We start from the raw sequence: 16,825 nt of genomic DNA, 5'->3' as shown, positions 1-16,825 counted from the left end.
CACTGAGAGAGGTAACAGTATATGTAATCTGACAAAATAAGCACAACTTTTTTGTTTTGTTAATGTTTTTTATCCCTTGTAGATGCATCAAATCCTAATTTGGGAGCCACTGCATTACATGATTATTGTTTTCTACCTGTGAAGCTCATGTAAAGTGAGGCTTGATCCAAATTCACTGTGGAAATTATATCCATAAATACAAAGTTAAATGATCAGAACAATTTCAGAAATACAAAAACTATATATCTGCTTTATTCCTACAGTTCAGCAGGCAGTAGTCCTTTCACAGCAGCTTTCCTAACACTGGCATTATTTCAGCATTTGTTTTGCAAGGTCATCTACCTCGCCATACATGGCCAGTCTCTAGTTTCTGTGTACCTGCTCACAAATATCACGTCAAGCCTGAACCCTGTGACCTCAATAAAGGAACAGATGGGTACCGGCGGCGAGGCACGTTCAGGATCGTCACTGCAGCTGCTAAACAAAAAGACTCCTGTTCTCCTCCTTCGGCTAATGTTTAACCCATGACAACACTAATTTCCTCTCGCTGGTTTGGCATTAAGTTACTGGGTGCAACACACACACGTGCGCACACACTGTACATACACATTTGTTTGATTGACCTTGACGGCTGAAACAAAGTCATTTTCCTTTCATTGTTTAAGAAGTGCATTTTGTTCTGTTTGGGTTCCCGTAAAGCAGCGAAAGAAAAAGAAAACAGTTTGTCCTTTCACAATAAAAAAAAGACTTTCTGGTGAACTATGAGTCAGCAGGTCAGCTGTGATATTCGGGGTGGGGGGGGGGGTTGTCATTTCTTAATCAGTCTAAACTCCCATGTGACATCAGTTTTCGTCACCACATTAGACCATTGTCACAAACCTGACTGATGAGAAATAGTCTTACAGAAAAGGGACCAATCACGTGACAAAAGTCTGAATGTAGTCTGTCGATTTTAAAATTTTAGCTCCTATTTGCCTAAACTTTTTTATTATTTTTTTTTTAAATAATGGAAATAAGCCTGCGGACGACTGAGATTATAATATGCTTGGATCATTACTTAAACAAACAGAGACACAGTCGCCATGGCAACCTTAATCTGATGCTAAGCAGACTGATAAATGCCTGTTTGAGACCAATGCAAGTTCAGAGGAGCACAATATCAGCAACATCAGATAACATGAAATGACAAACAGTGCTGTGTCTCTTTGCAAAATAATCCACCAGTGTATTTTACTTTTGATGATACTTAACTAGGACGACATGTCATTAAGGTAGTTCACTTCAGAGTTGATAGAAATAATTCCCTGATCAGCTGGAAAATATGCTGTGCTTACTTATTTTTCAGACAACAGACCAAATAGTTGATGTGTGTTGCAACATCTTCAGCCCAGCGGACTCTATACAGACTCATTTTAGATTCAGGATGATTATCTGCCGGATAGGTTTCAGTTTGATATGCAGTTTAAGGAAGGTCAGGCCACCTGATTAATTTCCTGAGCAATCTGGCTCATGGACAATCAAATGGATTCCTGGCATATCGGAAATTTTGGTCAGCTGTTTTGCAGCTTGAGCTGTTCCTGATTTCTGATTTCCCTCATTTCCTGTTGTCAAAAGATGTGTTATAAACAGTAGTGAGCTTGTTTAAATATTATTGGAGTAATATTTTACATGTTGTGGCTAAAACTGTAGTCTTGAGATTGCTGTGATATAAAACTGAACTTTTAGAACAGACACCACACAGTCTGCATCTCTGAGCCATTTGTGACTCCATGTTTTCTTATTTACCAGTTTCACAACACACCTTAAGTTGACTCCATGAGTATGGCACTTCAGACTTAATTTTTCCTAAACTGGGGGACTTACTTAAGGTTGTTGCACAGAATCCCTTAGAGTTAAATAAAAATGTTAAGGCATCTACAGCATTTAAAGAGATTGTACAGTGGTAAAATATAATAGTTCTATGATAACCATTTGTTTGTTTGCGCTCAAATTTGTGATATCTAATGTCTTTAGTGCAATAGTTTAACTAACTTAAAGGGATTCCTTAAGTGTAAGACCAAGATAAGGAACATAAGTGAACATTTTAAGGAGACCTGAAAGAAAAGATGTGTTTTATGCAACTGATTTTATTTTAAGAAAGTCTTAACCTGGACTTTAAAGGAAAATCTTAAGGTGTTTTGTGCAACCGGCCCCTGCATCTTAAGGCAAGTTAGATTAAAGACTCAAGACAAGGGATGCACAATATTGTATTTTTTGCCGATATCCAATATGCCGACGATTAACAACTAATTTGGCCAATACTGATATCGATATATCCACTTTTTCCCCCACCTAATTTTAGTGATCATCAAGTCTCTTCTGTACTGGAATTAACATCATATTACGCATGCATACTCTTATCATGATGGCCCACCAGCAGATGGAGACATGAAATACAATTCTTTTCAATGCATGTAATATTCATTCATTGCGCAAATTAAGAAAAAGCATGTTGGTCGATTCCAATAGTTCATTTTAAAGCCCATATTGGCCAATACAGATGATGTGCCAATATTGTTGTGCATCCCTACTTAAGACTTTCTGTAAATGCCACTTGGATCTTTTATCAAAAATTATCAAAATACCTCTAAAATAAAAGCGTTAAAATTTGTTAAAAGGTGAAACAGTACGCAAAACACATTCACTTACGATATCGTCAGTGGCATCCTTGGCAGCAGTGACTGCCAGCACCAGGACCAGAGGCACGACTGTGGTGAACCAGGACAGAGAGGAGATCTGAGGAATCACCTGAGGAGGACACAGATGCACAGTTTAAGTTAATTTTTGTATATGATAGTAAGTGAAAATTGAAAAACAAAAACAGAGAGGAACTACAAACTGTGTGGGTGAGAGACAGAGGAGAAAATGAGAACAATTTGGTTTAACATTAAGCCATGTGATGAGCAGGAGCTGGGTTATTTTTGATGTGAATCTAAGAACATTTTAAAGTTGTTTTATATTGTTTTATTAAAGACCTAATGCATCAGTTCTGATGCATAAATAGGCAACATGGACTTTAACTTATACAGAAAATAAATCAAGCTATTTAACGTCATTAATTGCTCCAGTTCTTCATTGTCTGTCAGCAGAACAGTAGCCACAGCGTACAACCTCTGTGGTGCAACACGACTGTTCTGCACACGATGAGGCAATTTCCTGTACTGGATATTACACTTCCTCAATCTAACTGCACCTGATTCATCCATTTCCTGTTTGGTTAACACACAGCTTCACTGTGAGAAAGAGCAGTCGCTTGAATCGGATTGTGTCACATTGGACTACAAGTTTGCAAGTGTGTGTGTGAGACGCTGATTCTCACAACATTGTTTGTTATCTCTGACAGTTTCATCAAGTCCCAAAAAAAAATAGGAATTGTTTAATCTTCTCCACTTGAGACAAAATCCTTGTAAAGTGTAATAATGCTATTCCTGACTCTTTTCTTGTGAATGCGTCAAACGTTTGGTATGTCTTCAACCAACCCTAGAGAAACACGTCTGATTTGCATTTCATTATTTGAGTTATGTCAAATATTTTACATAAAATTTGCTTGACAGTTGGATGGCTGCCTCACTTGTTGCCTTTCATGCATGTGTGCGCCTCTGTTTCGCTCACCTGGAGCACCAGCAGAAATAGGAAGTAGGCGTTGGCGATCCTCTGGAACTGCTCAAACAGGTTGAGAGGTAGGAAGGTGAAGGGGTTGTACTTGGAGGTCTTGATGGCGTTCGTCTGGTACAGGTGTAAAGATAAGATATAGTGTTAAATCAATACAGGATTAATGCTGTCAAGACATTTAAGCTTGTTTGAATTGATTATACTTATGTGCTCTTTTCAAGATAATCAGGCTCTATGATTAGGTGAGAAATCCAAACGTGCATAGTGCCGGGGGAACCTCACACTGGGTTCTAGTTTCTTGTGTGTAGGTGGTCAACATGCTGAATATGGGATGTTTTGTCCATGTGACACCGAGGTCAAACAGCCATCAAAACAGGAAACAAAAATTCTTAATCATGAGGTTGCTCAGAAAAACATCTACAGCATTTACTTGACCTTTCGTCCTCTCTGCCTCTACCATAAAAGGTTAATAGTTGTAATAAATGTTACAGTTGAATGAGTTCATCAGTGAGAAAACAGTAGATGTGCAGGCATGATTGACCGTTTCTTGCTCCCTGACAAGATAAGCTGAGTTATCTTCAAGACTCCCTGAGGATAACTCAGTTTAAACTAAGGCGTGTTGAGTTATTTCCTCTATTTTCTTAAGGAACTGCCCCTGCTGTTAAAAGGCTATAAAAAAGGTTTCTCCACAACAACCGCGACATGAAAGCATGGGATCATTTTCAGATAAACTGTTTAATAATGCATTTTACCATTAATGGAGCAGTTAAGCATCTATTACTTTCCTTTGTGTAAAGGTGCACAAGCCTATTCCTGAATTTGGGAACACTTAATGGTCACAGTCTAACACCAAGTCAGTTAAACTTCAGGGTTATCAGTTTGTCATTAAGGAAGCACAAGTGTTTGTTAATCAGTTGCAGCTGCTTTGGTGCAAATCAAAGTGACAACAGGTGCAATGGAGAGGCAAAAGCAAGGCAACTCTCAAAAGGGAATGGTTTTACATGTGGTGGCCACAGATGCTCTCTCCTTATCCTTCCTGACTGATTCTGCTCTAGTTTTGTCTTCTGCTAGTGTCCTGTGTGACACGAGAAGAGATGGACAGGGCCGTAGAAGGGCATCAACCCAGCAGCAGGACCGGTATCTGCTCCTTTGTGCGAGAAGGAACAGGACGAGCACTGCCAGAGCCCTACAACATGACCTCCAGCAGGCTACTGGTGTGCATGTTTCTGACCACACTGTGCCTTAAACAGACTCCATGAGGGTGGCATGAGGGCCCCACGTCCACAAGTGGGGCCTGTGCTCACACCCCAGAACCGTCGAGCTCGATTGGCATTCGCCAGAGAACACCAGAATTGGTAGGTGCTCTACTGGTGGACCGTTCACTTCACAGATGAGAGCAGGTTCACACTGAGCACATGTGACGGGCGTGAAAGAGTCTGGAGACACCGTGGAGAATGTTATGCTGCCTGTAAAGTCATCCAGCATGACTGGTTTGGTGGTGGATCAGTGATGGTCTGGGGAGGCATATCCTTGGAAGGTCACACAGACCTCCATGTCAATACCCTGACTGCTGTTAGGTACCGGGATGAAATTCTCAGAGTGACTGTAAGACCTTACGCTGGTGCAGTGGGCCGTGGGTTCTTCCTGGTGCAGTGGGCCCTGGATTCCTCCTGGTCAAGTGGGCCCTGGGTTCCTCCTGGTGCAGCGTGCCCTGGGTTCCTCCTGGTGCAGTGGGCCGTGGGTTCTTCCTGGTGCAGCGGACCTTGGATTCCTCCTGGTCAAGTGGGCCCTGGGTTCCTCCTGGTGCGGCAGGCCCTGGGTTCCTCCTGGTGCAGTGGGCCGTGGGTTCTTCCTGGTGCAGTGGGCCTTGGATTCCTCCTGGTCAAGTGGTCCCTGGGTTCCTCCTGGTGCGGCAGGCCCTGGGTTCCTCCCGGTGCAGTGGGCCCTGGGTTCTTCCTGGTGCAGCGGGCCCTGGGTTCCTCCAGGTGCAGCGGGCCCTGGGTTCCTCCTGATGCAGTGGGCCCTGGGTTCCTCTGGGTGCAGCGGGCCTTGGATTCCTCCTTGTGCAGTGGGCCCTGGGTTCTTCCTGGTGCAGCGGGCCCTGGGTTCCTCCTGGTGCAGTGGGCCCTGGGTTCCTCTGGGTGCAGCGGGCCTTGGATTCCTCCTGGTGCAGTGGGCCCTGGGTTCCTCGTGATGCAGTGGGCCCTGGGTTCCTCCTGGTGCAGCGGGCCCTGGGTTCCTCCTGGTGCAGTGGGCCTTGGATTCCTCCTTGTGCAGTGGGCCCTGGGTTCTTCCTGGTGCAGCGGGCCCTGGGTTCCTCCTGGTGCAGTGGGCCCTGGGTTCCTCCCGGTGCAGCGGGCCCTGGGTTCCTCCTGGTGCAGTGGGCCCTGGGTTCCTCTGGGTGCAGCGGGCCTTGGATTCCTCCTGGTGCAGTGGGCCCTGGGTTCCTCCCGGTGCAGCGGGCCCTGGGTTCCTCCTGGTGCAGTGGGCCCTGGGTTCCTCGTGATGCAGTGGGCCCTGGGTTCCTCCTGGTGCAGCGGGCCCTGGGTTCCTCCTGGTGCAGCGGGCCCTGGGTTCCTCCTGGTGCAGTGGGCCCTGGGTTCCTCTGGGTGCAGCGGGCCTTGGATTCCTCCTGGTGCAGTGGGCCCTGGGTTCCTCCCGGTGCAGCGGGCCCTGGGTTCCTCCTGATGCAGTGGGCCCTGGGTTCCTCCTGATGCAGTGGGCCCTGGGTTCCTCCTGGTGCAGTGGGCCCTGGATTCCTCCTGGTGCAGCGGGCCCTGGGTTCTTCCCGGTGCAGTGGGCCCTGGGTTCCTCCTGGTGCAGTGGGCCCTGGGTTCCTCCTGATGCAGTGGGCCCTGGGTTCCTCCTGGTGCAGCGGGCCCTGGGTTCTTCCTGGTGCCGGACAATGCCCGGCCTCACGTGGCCAGAGTGTGTAGGCAGTTCCTGGATGACGAAGGCATTGACTGGCCCTCTCGTTCCCCTGACCTAAATCCCACTGAGCAACTTTGGGACATCATGTATCGTAGCATCCATCGCCGCCACATCGCACCACTGTCCAGGAGCTCACTGATGCCCTGATCCAGGTCTGAGAGAAGATCCCCATGGACACCATCCTCTGACTCATCAGGAGCATGCCCAGACATTGTCAGGAGTGCATACAGGCACGCAGGGGCCAAACACACTACTGAGTCACGTGATAAAATTCACACAAGTTGGATCAGCCTGTGATTTCAATTTTTTGCAGTGTGATTTTGAATCCAGCCCTCATTAGGTTTATGATTTTAGTTTCCATTGACCGTTGTTATGTCATTTTGTTCTTTGCTCATTAGTAAAGATTTTCAACTTGAATAATTCGTTCATCAAGATCTGATGTGTGATTTCAGTGTTCCCCTAATTTTTTGCAGTGTATTTCAGTATCAAAATAATAATAATCTATCAAATCTTAGGCAAAATATTTTATGATAGCACAACAAATAATCTAATAAAACACAACAACTGGGTTTCTGGGTGTAAACCGGCCACAAACAACCAGCTGAAAAGTGAAGTGTGGTTCCCTTCGTGTTAGCCGTTGGTTCCATGTGTGCACACTGTGTTTATATGAATCCATAAAACCTTCATTATGGAAATCTAGCTCTGTGCATCCGGGATGATAAAACAAAAGCATGTTAGGTAATCCTATTCATGGCTTGAACAAATATTTGCATGTGTTTGTGGTCCTTTGGATATTTAAGGTCAGAATGTCACGTCAGGAAATGTCAGTAGGCAGAACAACAAATGGAACACAGATGCCTTCCTTTCAACTGAAAGGTTCATGGCTCTTGACCCCAACGATGTCTCCTGGAAATTACCTTTGTTTGTTACTAAACTGCTTTCTGAATTATGTTCTTGTGGCAACTTTATCGCTCCCTGGATTATTTTCAGACGCAAGTTTTAGTAAGTAACGAGACACTACATATATTTTAATAAATGTAATAACAAAGACTCTTGTCTTAGATTTATGCATCAAATGCACTTTGGTTCAGGTTAGGGAAAGACAAATAGTCAAAGTCAAAGTCAAATACTTTATTGATTCCCAAGGATTCATTAGTCGCTCCGTTATAAAGAACAGAGAATTATATAAAGTAAGGATAAGAGTATGAAATAAAGTGTGTAGTTGTAACGCAATAAATAGTACAAAAATAGCACAGTTGAATAATTGCACAGGATATTGTGGCAGTAGACCAATTGCACCAATATCAATCTAGCAGTCACTAAAATGCTGTGTTTACTGTTTGTTTGCTCTGTGCCTGATACACTTTAGCTTCATGGTGGTTATAATTCTCTCTCTTATTGTGCTGATGACATGTTTGTGGTACTGAACGCACAGATAACATAAAGTGTGCAGAGAATTTCCTGGAGGTGAAATTCCTAGAAACACTTCTCAGGGTAAAAAAGAGTGTTGAGGTCACTCAGAGGTTCTTTGGTTTCAGACTGAAGCGGAACCAGAGAGCAGATTAGGGATCCCCTGAAATATACAGAGAAATCATTCAGAAATCTCTGCTTTACAGAATCTGTAATCTGTAATGCAAGCATTCATTTGGTCTCTGTGGGAGTTCTTTGCAGATGTTTGACTTCATGGGAGGCATTTGCTCTGTGCCAGGTGGATCTTATCAGGAGGCTCTCAAGCGGCCGGACTGTGACTCCCATGTTAGTTTATCACTGGATCCATTCACTAACAACATCACCGCCCACAGACGAGAGATTTTGTTCTGGCTGCAAGTGTTTAAATACACAAGAGGAGGGAAATGACTGTTTACACCCTGTTTGGTATTTTCCACTAGATACATCCTCTCTGAGAGGCATGCAGGATGATCTGTTCCAAAAATATAATTAAAAGGGACGATCAAAAATCACTTTTCAACTTCTCATTTTACATTTCAGGTTTCATACTGTAGTGTTGTAAACATGTGCGTATATGCGAACATTTATAAATATACTTTTCCTTGTCCTATTGTTCTCTCTTGCAGCTCTGCTCTATTTAGTTCTTCCTCTTTCACTGATTTCTTTTATTGTCTTATGAAGCAACATCTGTTTTAAAAAGTGACATATTAATAAAGGTTTTTTTTATTATATATTCCTATTTTAGAATATTCATACATATCCCACGTAATGATGAGCCGGTAATTTGTGCATAACCCATGTATTTTAAAGGTTGCGATCATGTGACCAGTGCACTGACTGAAGTGAAGAAGGATGTGGTCCAGTCCAACACATTCTCACTCCGACCTCGTCACATATCGACGTTTGGTCACAGACTTTCCACGGCGACACACGATGTGAAAGGTACCCGGGGTGCTTTGGTTGTTGACGCTCTGGGACTCTGTGTCAAGTTCTGCCTGTTACACGCATTGTCTTCTTTCAAAATACACTTCTGTTTTCACAGAAAAAGTATAGTTTGGATACAGTCTCTTTCAAAATAAAAGCACTACGTCAGTACAACACTGTAAATGGACGTTTTTTCCTTCAACAGCAAACACACGCAGTTACGTTTTGCCAACACATGCATGTGGTTGGGTTAAGGAAAAAAGAACAGGGTTCGGCCTGCCAGGTGTTTGCTGAACCTATCCATCACCCCCTTAACTTTCATTCTTATCCCACCACGTTTCCTCCTGACGCTGCCGGGCCCTGTTTAACAATAGCGGTGACCGGCTGCGTATCATGCTCACCTGAAACAATGGCTTTTTTTGTCAGTGTCGCCGTAAGTCACTGACCAAGCGCCGGTATTCGACGACTTTGGGATGAGATTAGGTTGTCTAGTTAGGAGGCAGGTTGGGACGACAGATGGGACACAAAACACAGGACTTTTCCCCAGGAGACCAGTGTTCGTCACTGTGTGAACTTGAACTGAGTTGCATCATCTCCATATTTCTTGCCTAAAACTAATCATCTTAACGTTACATTAATTAGTTTACGTCATTCGTGGAGTGCTAATTTGTAGGATATGGTATGAACTGTTGTGTAAGATTGCATTTTAATATCCAGTATCCTTTTCTTCCTGTTCGTCACATATGGAGTTTTGGTCATGGACTTTCCATGTCCAGATACAATGTCCAAGGTACCCTGGGTGTGTTGGTTGTTGATGCTCTGGGACTCCGTGTCAAGTTCTGCCTGTTACATGCATTGTCTTCTTTCAAAATACACATCCGTTTTCACAGGAAATGTACAGTTGTCATACAGTCTCTTTCAAAATAAAAGCACTACATCAGTACAACAACGCAATTTTTTTTTTCTCCAACAACAAATAGGTTTAGGCAACAAACACACGTGGTTAGGTTTAAGGAAAAAAAACAGTTTGGCTTTAGATGCGAACGCCGCTCTCCCGAGTGAAAGTTGGTGTTTGTTGGACCCATCCACCACCCCTCCTACCTGCCTTAGTTGGACTTTCACCACCTTAACTTTCACTCTTGCCCCACCACGTTTCCCCCCTGTCCTCGTTAAAATTTAATGGTGACCGGCCGCGTATTATGCCGACATTAAAGGACAGCTTTTTCTCGTCGTTGTCTGACGCCACAAGTCACTACCCAAGCGCCAGACTTTGACGACTTCGGAGTGAAACCAGGTTGTTTTTTTGTGTCGTTTTGTTTTGTTTTTGTTTTTTTGTGCTTTGCTGTACTTTAGGTAGCCTTGTGTAACATCTTGGCCAAGGGACTACACATGAAAAATCGGCTAATTTTTGCTTTTTTTTTTTTTTTTCTGTGTGTATTTAATAATTTGCCACCTCTTATTGCATGTCTGCTGACTTGGAGGGTTTCTAAACAAGTGACTGGCCTATGTAACACTTTTAGAACCAAGAAAGCACCAAAATGCATGTGTTATCAATGTATTTACTCTTTTTTAAGATTATTTTTTGCCTGCAGGTTGGAATCAAACCCGAGCCACTGCTAAGGACTAAACCTGTAGGGGTAGCACACTCTACCAGGTGAGCTAGAGGTCGCCCCCCATGTCTTTATTCTTCTTTGAAACTTAATATTTCAGTGATCCAGAGTTGTGACTGCAGCAACACAGAGAACAAACTGGGGTAAATGAGTTTACCCAGAAGCAACCTCAACTCTTTGACTTTGGCTGACGTCCAGTCTCCTGATAACGGCCAGACACTCAAGCAGCCAGACACACCCCAAAACTAGAGTTTCTCTTGTAAATATTTGTACTGACAATGTGGCAGTGAGCTGTTTTGTCTGTAAGGTATGTGGGCTGCATCCGCTGTACATTCCCTTCTCTATTTCAGATGTCTTTCACAGGACAATAGACCCTCACGTTGCTGAACAGTGTTGAAGAGTCACCAGCAACACACACATACACACATATTAATACTTACTGCATATCTAAAGGAGAGGTTGTACTCGCGGTCGTTGGCGCGGATTTTCCTCTCCAGCTCTGATTTGAAAAGACAAAGTATTATAATGATTTACATGGCTGTATAAGTGTGTTTATCAAGGTCTCAATTTTTCTGTAAGTGTAATCCAAAGCAAATCACAAAGAGAACCAGCGAGACAATTTTTGCTGTTTCATGAAATCTGAACCTTCATGATGAATGAGACCCATGTAGTGAAGGCGTACCTCTCTCTTTCTTCCTGACACAGTCCATGCCAAAGAACGACATCTTCTCTTCCTCGTCCTTCTCCTGCTATCTATCCATCATACCAGTCTGTGAAGAACAAGAGACAGCTGTTACATTATGGCGGGACAAAAGCATAAATCTGGGTCACATAATATCTTCATCACCAGGAAATACACACACACACACACACCCCGGACTGTTCTGTCAAACATTGGCTTTCTCCTGGAAACTGGAGAGTTTAAACGTTCCTGTTAAAGTGAGAATGACTTAATACCCACCAGCTGCCATCAGAACATTTTCCATAATGTGCCCTATGAGGCAATCACTCCCCAGCTGTATGGCTTTTTAAACTAAGGTTAAAGAAGGTTTTAGGCTCCCAGTACAGCTGTTCTTTAAAAATACATTTTATTTATGGCTGGAAAAGTTTTTGAGGCCAAGTAGAGAAGGTGTAAACATCTGAATGGTGGAGGCGACTGGATAAATGAGGCTTGGGTTATACTGTATGAGTTCTGTGAGGGCTTCTAAGATGTTCGATATGGTTGTTGATTCATTATCCGTATCTCTATCTGACACATAGAGACAGACGACCATTCACACCTACAGCCAGTTTAGGGTCACCAATTAACCTGCATGTCTTTGGACTGTGGGAGGAAGCTGGACTACCTGGAGGAAACCCACGCTGACACGGGGAGAACATGCTAACTCCGCACAGAATGGCTCCCCTGCCCAACCGTTCAAATCAGAAACCCTCTTGTGCTGCCTGATGCAGTGATGATATAGTTGTGCTGTTGTTAAAAGTGGTCCGAAATCAATCAATCAATCAATATGTTCAACATTTTTCATGGACGCAACTGAGAAAGAGAAAGTTTTCCTCACAAATTCAAGGCACCATGGCCTGACTGGTTCACAAACAATCATTTTGCGCATCAATGATTCCTTTAAAAACCACACATGGAAGACGAGGTGGCCGAGTGGTTAAGGCGATGGACTGCTAATCCATTGTGCTCTGCATGCGTGGGTTTGAATCCCATCCTCGTCGTAAACAAGTTAACTTTTGAACTGCCGTGTTTACATTTCAACATGCTCCATTAAAACAACCCTCTTTGAAACAAATCGATTTCAATTCAACACTCTCTTTCTCATTGATGTGCTGATTTGACATCAATGACTAACACATCCAAAATGATCTGAACTGGATGGTCCACAGGGGAAGATAAAGAACATGCCAAACAAACAGCCACAAAGAATAAAAAAAACATGCAAGAAGCAGAATCAAATCAAAGCAAATTTGTTTCTATAGCACATTTAAAAACAACCACAGTCGACCAAAGTGTAAATACAAATATAAAACAGAATAACGATTAGAAAATGCTACGACACTAAAACCACTACCAACAAGCAAAGGTCAATGAAAACATGTACGTCTTAAGATCTGTCAGTGGAGGGGGAGCGTGATCGAGAGCGGAAGGCTATTCCAGACCTTTGGAGCAGCTACCACAAAGGCACAATCTCCCTTACACACCAGCCTCAATCATGGGACAGTTAAAAAACATTGTTCTGAAGATCTAAACGGTTGGGAGTTGGAGTAGGGGCACAGAAGTTCAGTATGGTGCCTTCCCATGTATGGCTTTAAAAACAAATGAAAGAACCTTAAAATCAACCCTGTGTTCAACAGGAAGCAGTGCAGGGATGCTAGCACTGGAGCAGGAAGAAGAATGAAAGCCTCTCCACTGTTTTACATTTCACTTTTGTTTATGTTCGCTCCACTCCATGGGTATTTATCTGCTTTCACTTCCCTCTTCCCATGTAGAAGTTATTACTCCAGGTTTGCATCAGCCCTTGAGCCGCTTAATGTTTTTCCCATGTAGGGCAGAGTGACTCAGAGGGAGACTCCCCTCTCAGGACAAGCGCCACTCGTTCAGCTCTCCGTCAGTTCAAAATCGAGAGCCACGTCTGGCCGTCTGCGGCCTGTCTGAGCCGAAAAGTGGCTGTCGGTATGCCGCTGTTATTTCAGTGGCTTCTCTTACCGCCCTGACACACCAAGCCAACAATCATCAGTAGGCACCTGTGGTCGCTGCAGTGTGCCTCACACCATGGATTTTGATTAGTGGCCTGAAGGCTAAATGCTGAATCCAATTAAAGGAATACCTCACATCCCCAAATGACCATTTGTTTATCACTCAGCCTGTGTTATGTTGAATTGTGAAGAAAAAGATTTTCTCGCACATTTCCATGGTGAATCCAAAAGTTTCATTTCTCCAGTCACATGTTTAGGGCTTCCCAAACAGACAGCCCTTTCTGACAGGGAACTAAACTAAGAATGAAACTTATCTATGCTCTCTCCAAAGCCTGACTCCATTGAGAAAAACACTAATTTTACTTCACCCGTTAAAACACCAGCGGTAAAGCATTAAAAGAACGTTTTCTTAAAGTGTAAGATCCTGTTTGTTCAACCAGAAATGATCTCAAAATTGTGATCACCAAACCCACCAAACTCCAAAAAATAAAGTAATTTTATTGTGCATAGAGGCAGCAAATCTTCACATCTAACTGGCTGAATTGTCACAATCCAGGGTTTTTAGTTTGTCCTCTTATCTCTAGGATTTTGTTTATGTTCTTGTTTCCTGTTTTAATTTGTAGATTCACTCCTCATGTGTCATGTCTGGTTTTATTTCCTGTCTGTGTTTTCCCACCTTTGTCTTTGTCAATTTCACTCACCTGTTCTAACTCCCCCAATCAGTGCCTTTCTCTCATGCACCCAGCGACACACCTGCCCTGCGTTAGTCTCATTAGCCCTTCACTGCTCCTGAGTTTTACCCAGTCAATCAGCTCCCTCATCACCTTATTCCCCTCACCTGGGGCCTCATGTACAAAGGGTGCGTATGCACAAAAACGTGGCGTACGTCCTTTTCCACGGCAAAGTTCAGATGTATCAAGAGTGAAATGACCGTGGAAATGTGCGGTGCCTCACGCCAACTTCATGGCTGGCGTACGCACGTTTCTACAGCTGTTGATCCTTTGGCGACACTTAGAGGTGATGCTGGGAAACTGTTATAATAAATAAATGTGAAAACAATTAGTCCTCAGAGTGATGTGCACATCAGAGACACATCAACAATTAACACTGATGAACAATTAACACACCCACGTGTCTGCAATTAGATGAGTGGATATAAAAGCTTGCGCAAAGTGGTGACAAAAATACCGTTAACAACAACGGCTGTTTTAGCAGTATTTGCCGCATTGGTTCCCGAGGGCAGTCCTCCTGGAACTGTTCGCAGAGCTGCGGCCGACCTTGGAGCGCGACACGGCGAGGAGCCATGCGCTGCCTGTATCCATACAGGTGCTGACCACACCGGGACTCCTAGCAACATGGGCATTCCAGAGGGAGCTGGCCGACGATCGGGACTGTGCCAGTCGACCCTGAGCCGAGCCATGCCAGCTGTGTGGGACGGAATTATGCGCATGTCAGCCAGGTATATCAAATTCCCATATGCAGCTGAACGGGCCAACATTAAAGCGCAATTTGCAGCGAGAGCTGGTTTTCCTAATGTTACCGGAGCTATCGACTGCACACACATTATAAAAGCGCCATCGCAGGATGAATTTGTTTTTGTTTCGATCAATGTACAGATCATATGTGATGCGCAAATGCAATTAACCAACACTGTGGCGAGGTGGCTTGGTTCAACGCACGATTCATACATTCTGAGTAACAGCATGGTTGGGAACAAGCTACAGGCTGGCACTGTGCATGATGGGTGGCTTCTTGGTGAGTAAATAATTTATTTGTTTAATTGTCCTAATATCAATCCCCCTGATGCGCACTGAACATGTGCGCCCCCAAATATTATCCTGTCTTCACAGCATCAGTACTAGTCAGTGGTTAATTTTAGTGACTTGCTGTTTGTTGCTGGTTAAACTGCAGCTTCAGAGCTTTCGAACAACCCCCTGATTGTCTCTGTGTGTAAAGTACTCATGTCAATAAACCCGTGCGTAAAGTGCAGCCCTCCTCTGCTTCACGTCCACCTTAATGTCGGACCACTTCTTTTTTAATTCTGCGTGTGTACGCTTTTCTGTCCCTACAGCATTGATAGCCTCACACACACTCTCTCACTCACTCCTCTTGCGTTTTGTATTGATGCCGGAGGACAGTGTGCCAAAAAGTACATCTTTGCGCGCCTCCACTTAAGCGAGTAGCGTTTCCAATTCGCATTCTGTGAAGATTTTCTTTTTTTCCCGTCTTACTCATTCTTTTGTTTTAATTTTCTGATCATGCAGAGAGGGGAATCTCAGGTGCAGGGTTCATTTAAATATGATTTGCATATTTAAATAGGGGCGTGGACAGGGAGGGGTCGGGTACTCCAACATGTGCGCTCAATTCCACGTTGATTGGGATGTACAAAAAAAATGTACTTGGATTCATGCGTACGCACTGATTCATACATCTGGATATTTTTGTGCGTATGACGTTTTCTGGATTTAAGCGTACGCCATGTTTTAGTAGGAAATCCACGCAAGTCTTTGTACATGAGGCCCCTGAGCTCCTCTGCCCCTTTTCTACACCTGCACTTCATCCCCTTGTAAGACTTTGACTTCATTTTTTGTGATGTTAAGTTGCTGTTTCCTTGGGATAAAGAGTGAGCTCTTTGAGCTCCTGTGGTCTGCAGTCGCCTGCATGTGGGTCCAACCTGCTCCACACTGTTTAACATTAGTGGTTTATTCCAACCAAACCACCGCTTGTGATTGTTGGAACAGTGGAGAGACACACCAAGATGTTCTTTTAGTTTTATTTTGTTTGTTGGCTTTGAATAAAGTGCTTTACTATGATAAAATGATTTATGTTTCATGTTAAAAAAAGAAGAATCTAGCATGTAGTGATAACGAGACAGCTACGTCACAATAACAAGAAAATGATTATGTTATATCATGAAAACAATCTTGTAAAAATGAAAAAAGTTTGCCGTTCGGATGAGACAAAATCAAGAAACTGAGCAGGATTAATTCATATCCTGGTGAAATGATTGAGTGCGTAAAGTATTTTTTGTGTGTGTTGGTGCTTCTGTGCAGCAACAGTGAAAACTGTCCAAAAACCACAAACTTTTTAACAAAATTCACCAGAGATATAAACTTTACGAAGTGCAAATGTCGCCATCAGTGAGGGAAAATGTGTGTGTGTGTGTGTGTGTGTGTGTGTGTGTGTGTGTGTGTGTGTGTGTGTGTGTGTGTCCTCTGCCCACATCGAGGATTCCTGGACAGGAAGCGGTGGTTTTTGAATGCCGGTTGCCAAGGTGACGTCAGCGCTGGAGCTATAAATATCACCCACATGTGTTTGTTGAAGAATGTGTGTGTTTTAACAGGAATGCCAAGGCTCTGCATGACACACACACACACACACACACACACACACACACACACACGCACACACATGGCCAGGACAGTGTGTATTTTGTCTGCATCAGTGTTTATAGGTGTGTATAAATATCTGTATCCACGTGTTCCCTCTGTTGTATTTGGGTACATTCTTGAGTTTTCTCACATATTATCACAACTAGAGAGACTCACAGTTGTGACCGC

The 16,825-nt window shown here is 43.7% G+C and overlaps 1 protein-coding gene and 1 non-coding gene across 2 annotated transcripts in view; one reads left to right on the top strand and one right to left on the bottom strand.

Annotated features, from left to right (window-relative positions):
- LOC125890064 (phospholipid-transporting ATPase ID-like) overlaps positions 1 to 16,825 on the bottom strand; it is a 67,902-nt gene that overhangs the window by 28,477 nt on the left and 22,600 nt on the right. The window contains exons 2-5 of the mRNA XM_049578473.1: positions 11,248 to 11,335; positions 11,006 to 11,064; positions 3,652 to 3,765; positions 2,689 to 2,787 (exon numbers count right to left, since the gene is read on the bottom strand). Of these exons, the coding sequence (XP_049434430.1) occupies positions 2,689 to 2,787; positions 3,652 to 3,765; positions 11,006 to 11,064; positions 11,248 to 11,290 (315 nt within the window). The 5' untranslated portion in view covers positions 11,291 to 11,335. The remainder of the gene's footprint in view (positions 1 to 2,688; positions 2,788 to 3,651; positions 3,766 to 11,005; positions 11,065 to 11,247; positions 11,336 to 16,825) is intronic.
- On the top strand, positions 12,206 to 12,287 carry trnas-gcu (transfer RNA serine (anticodon GCU)). Its single transcript has one exon. It is a non-coding gene; the product is annotated as a tRNA-Ser (tRNA).

Source organism: Epinephelus fuscoguttatus, linkage group LG6 (genome assembly GCF_011397635.1).
Source record: "Epinephelus fuscoguttatus linkage group LG6, E.fuscoguttatus.final_Chr_v1".
Classification (NCBI taxonomy): domain Eukaryota; kingdom Metazoa; phylum Chordata; class Actinopteri; order Perciformes; family Serranidae; genus Epinephelus; species Epinephelus fuscoguttatus.
The sequence above is the reverse complement of the archived record's forward strand: the minus strand, read 5'-3'. Positions and strand labels throughout refer to the sequence as shown.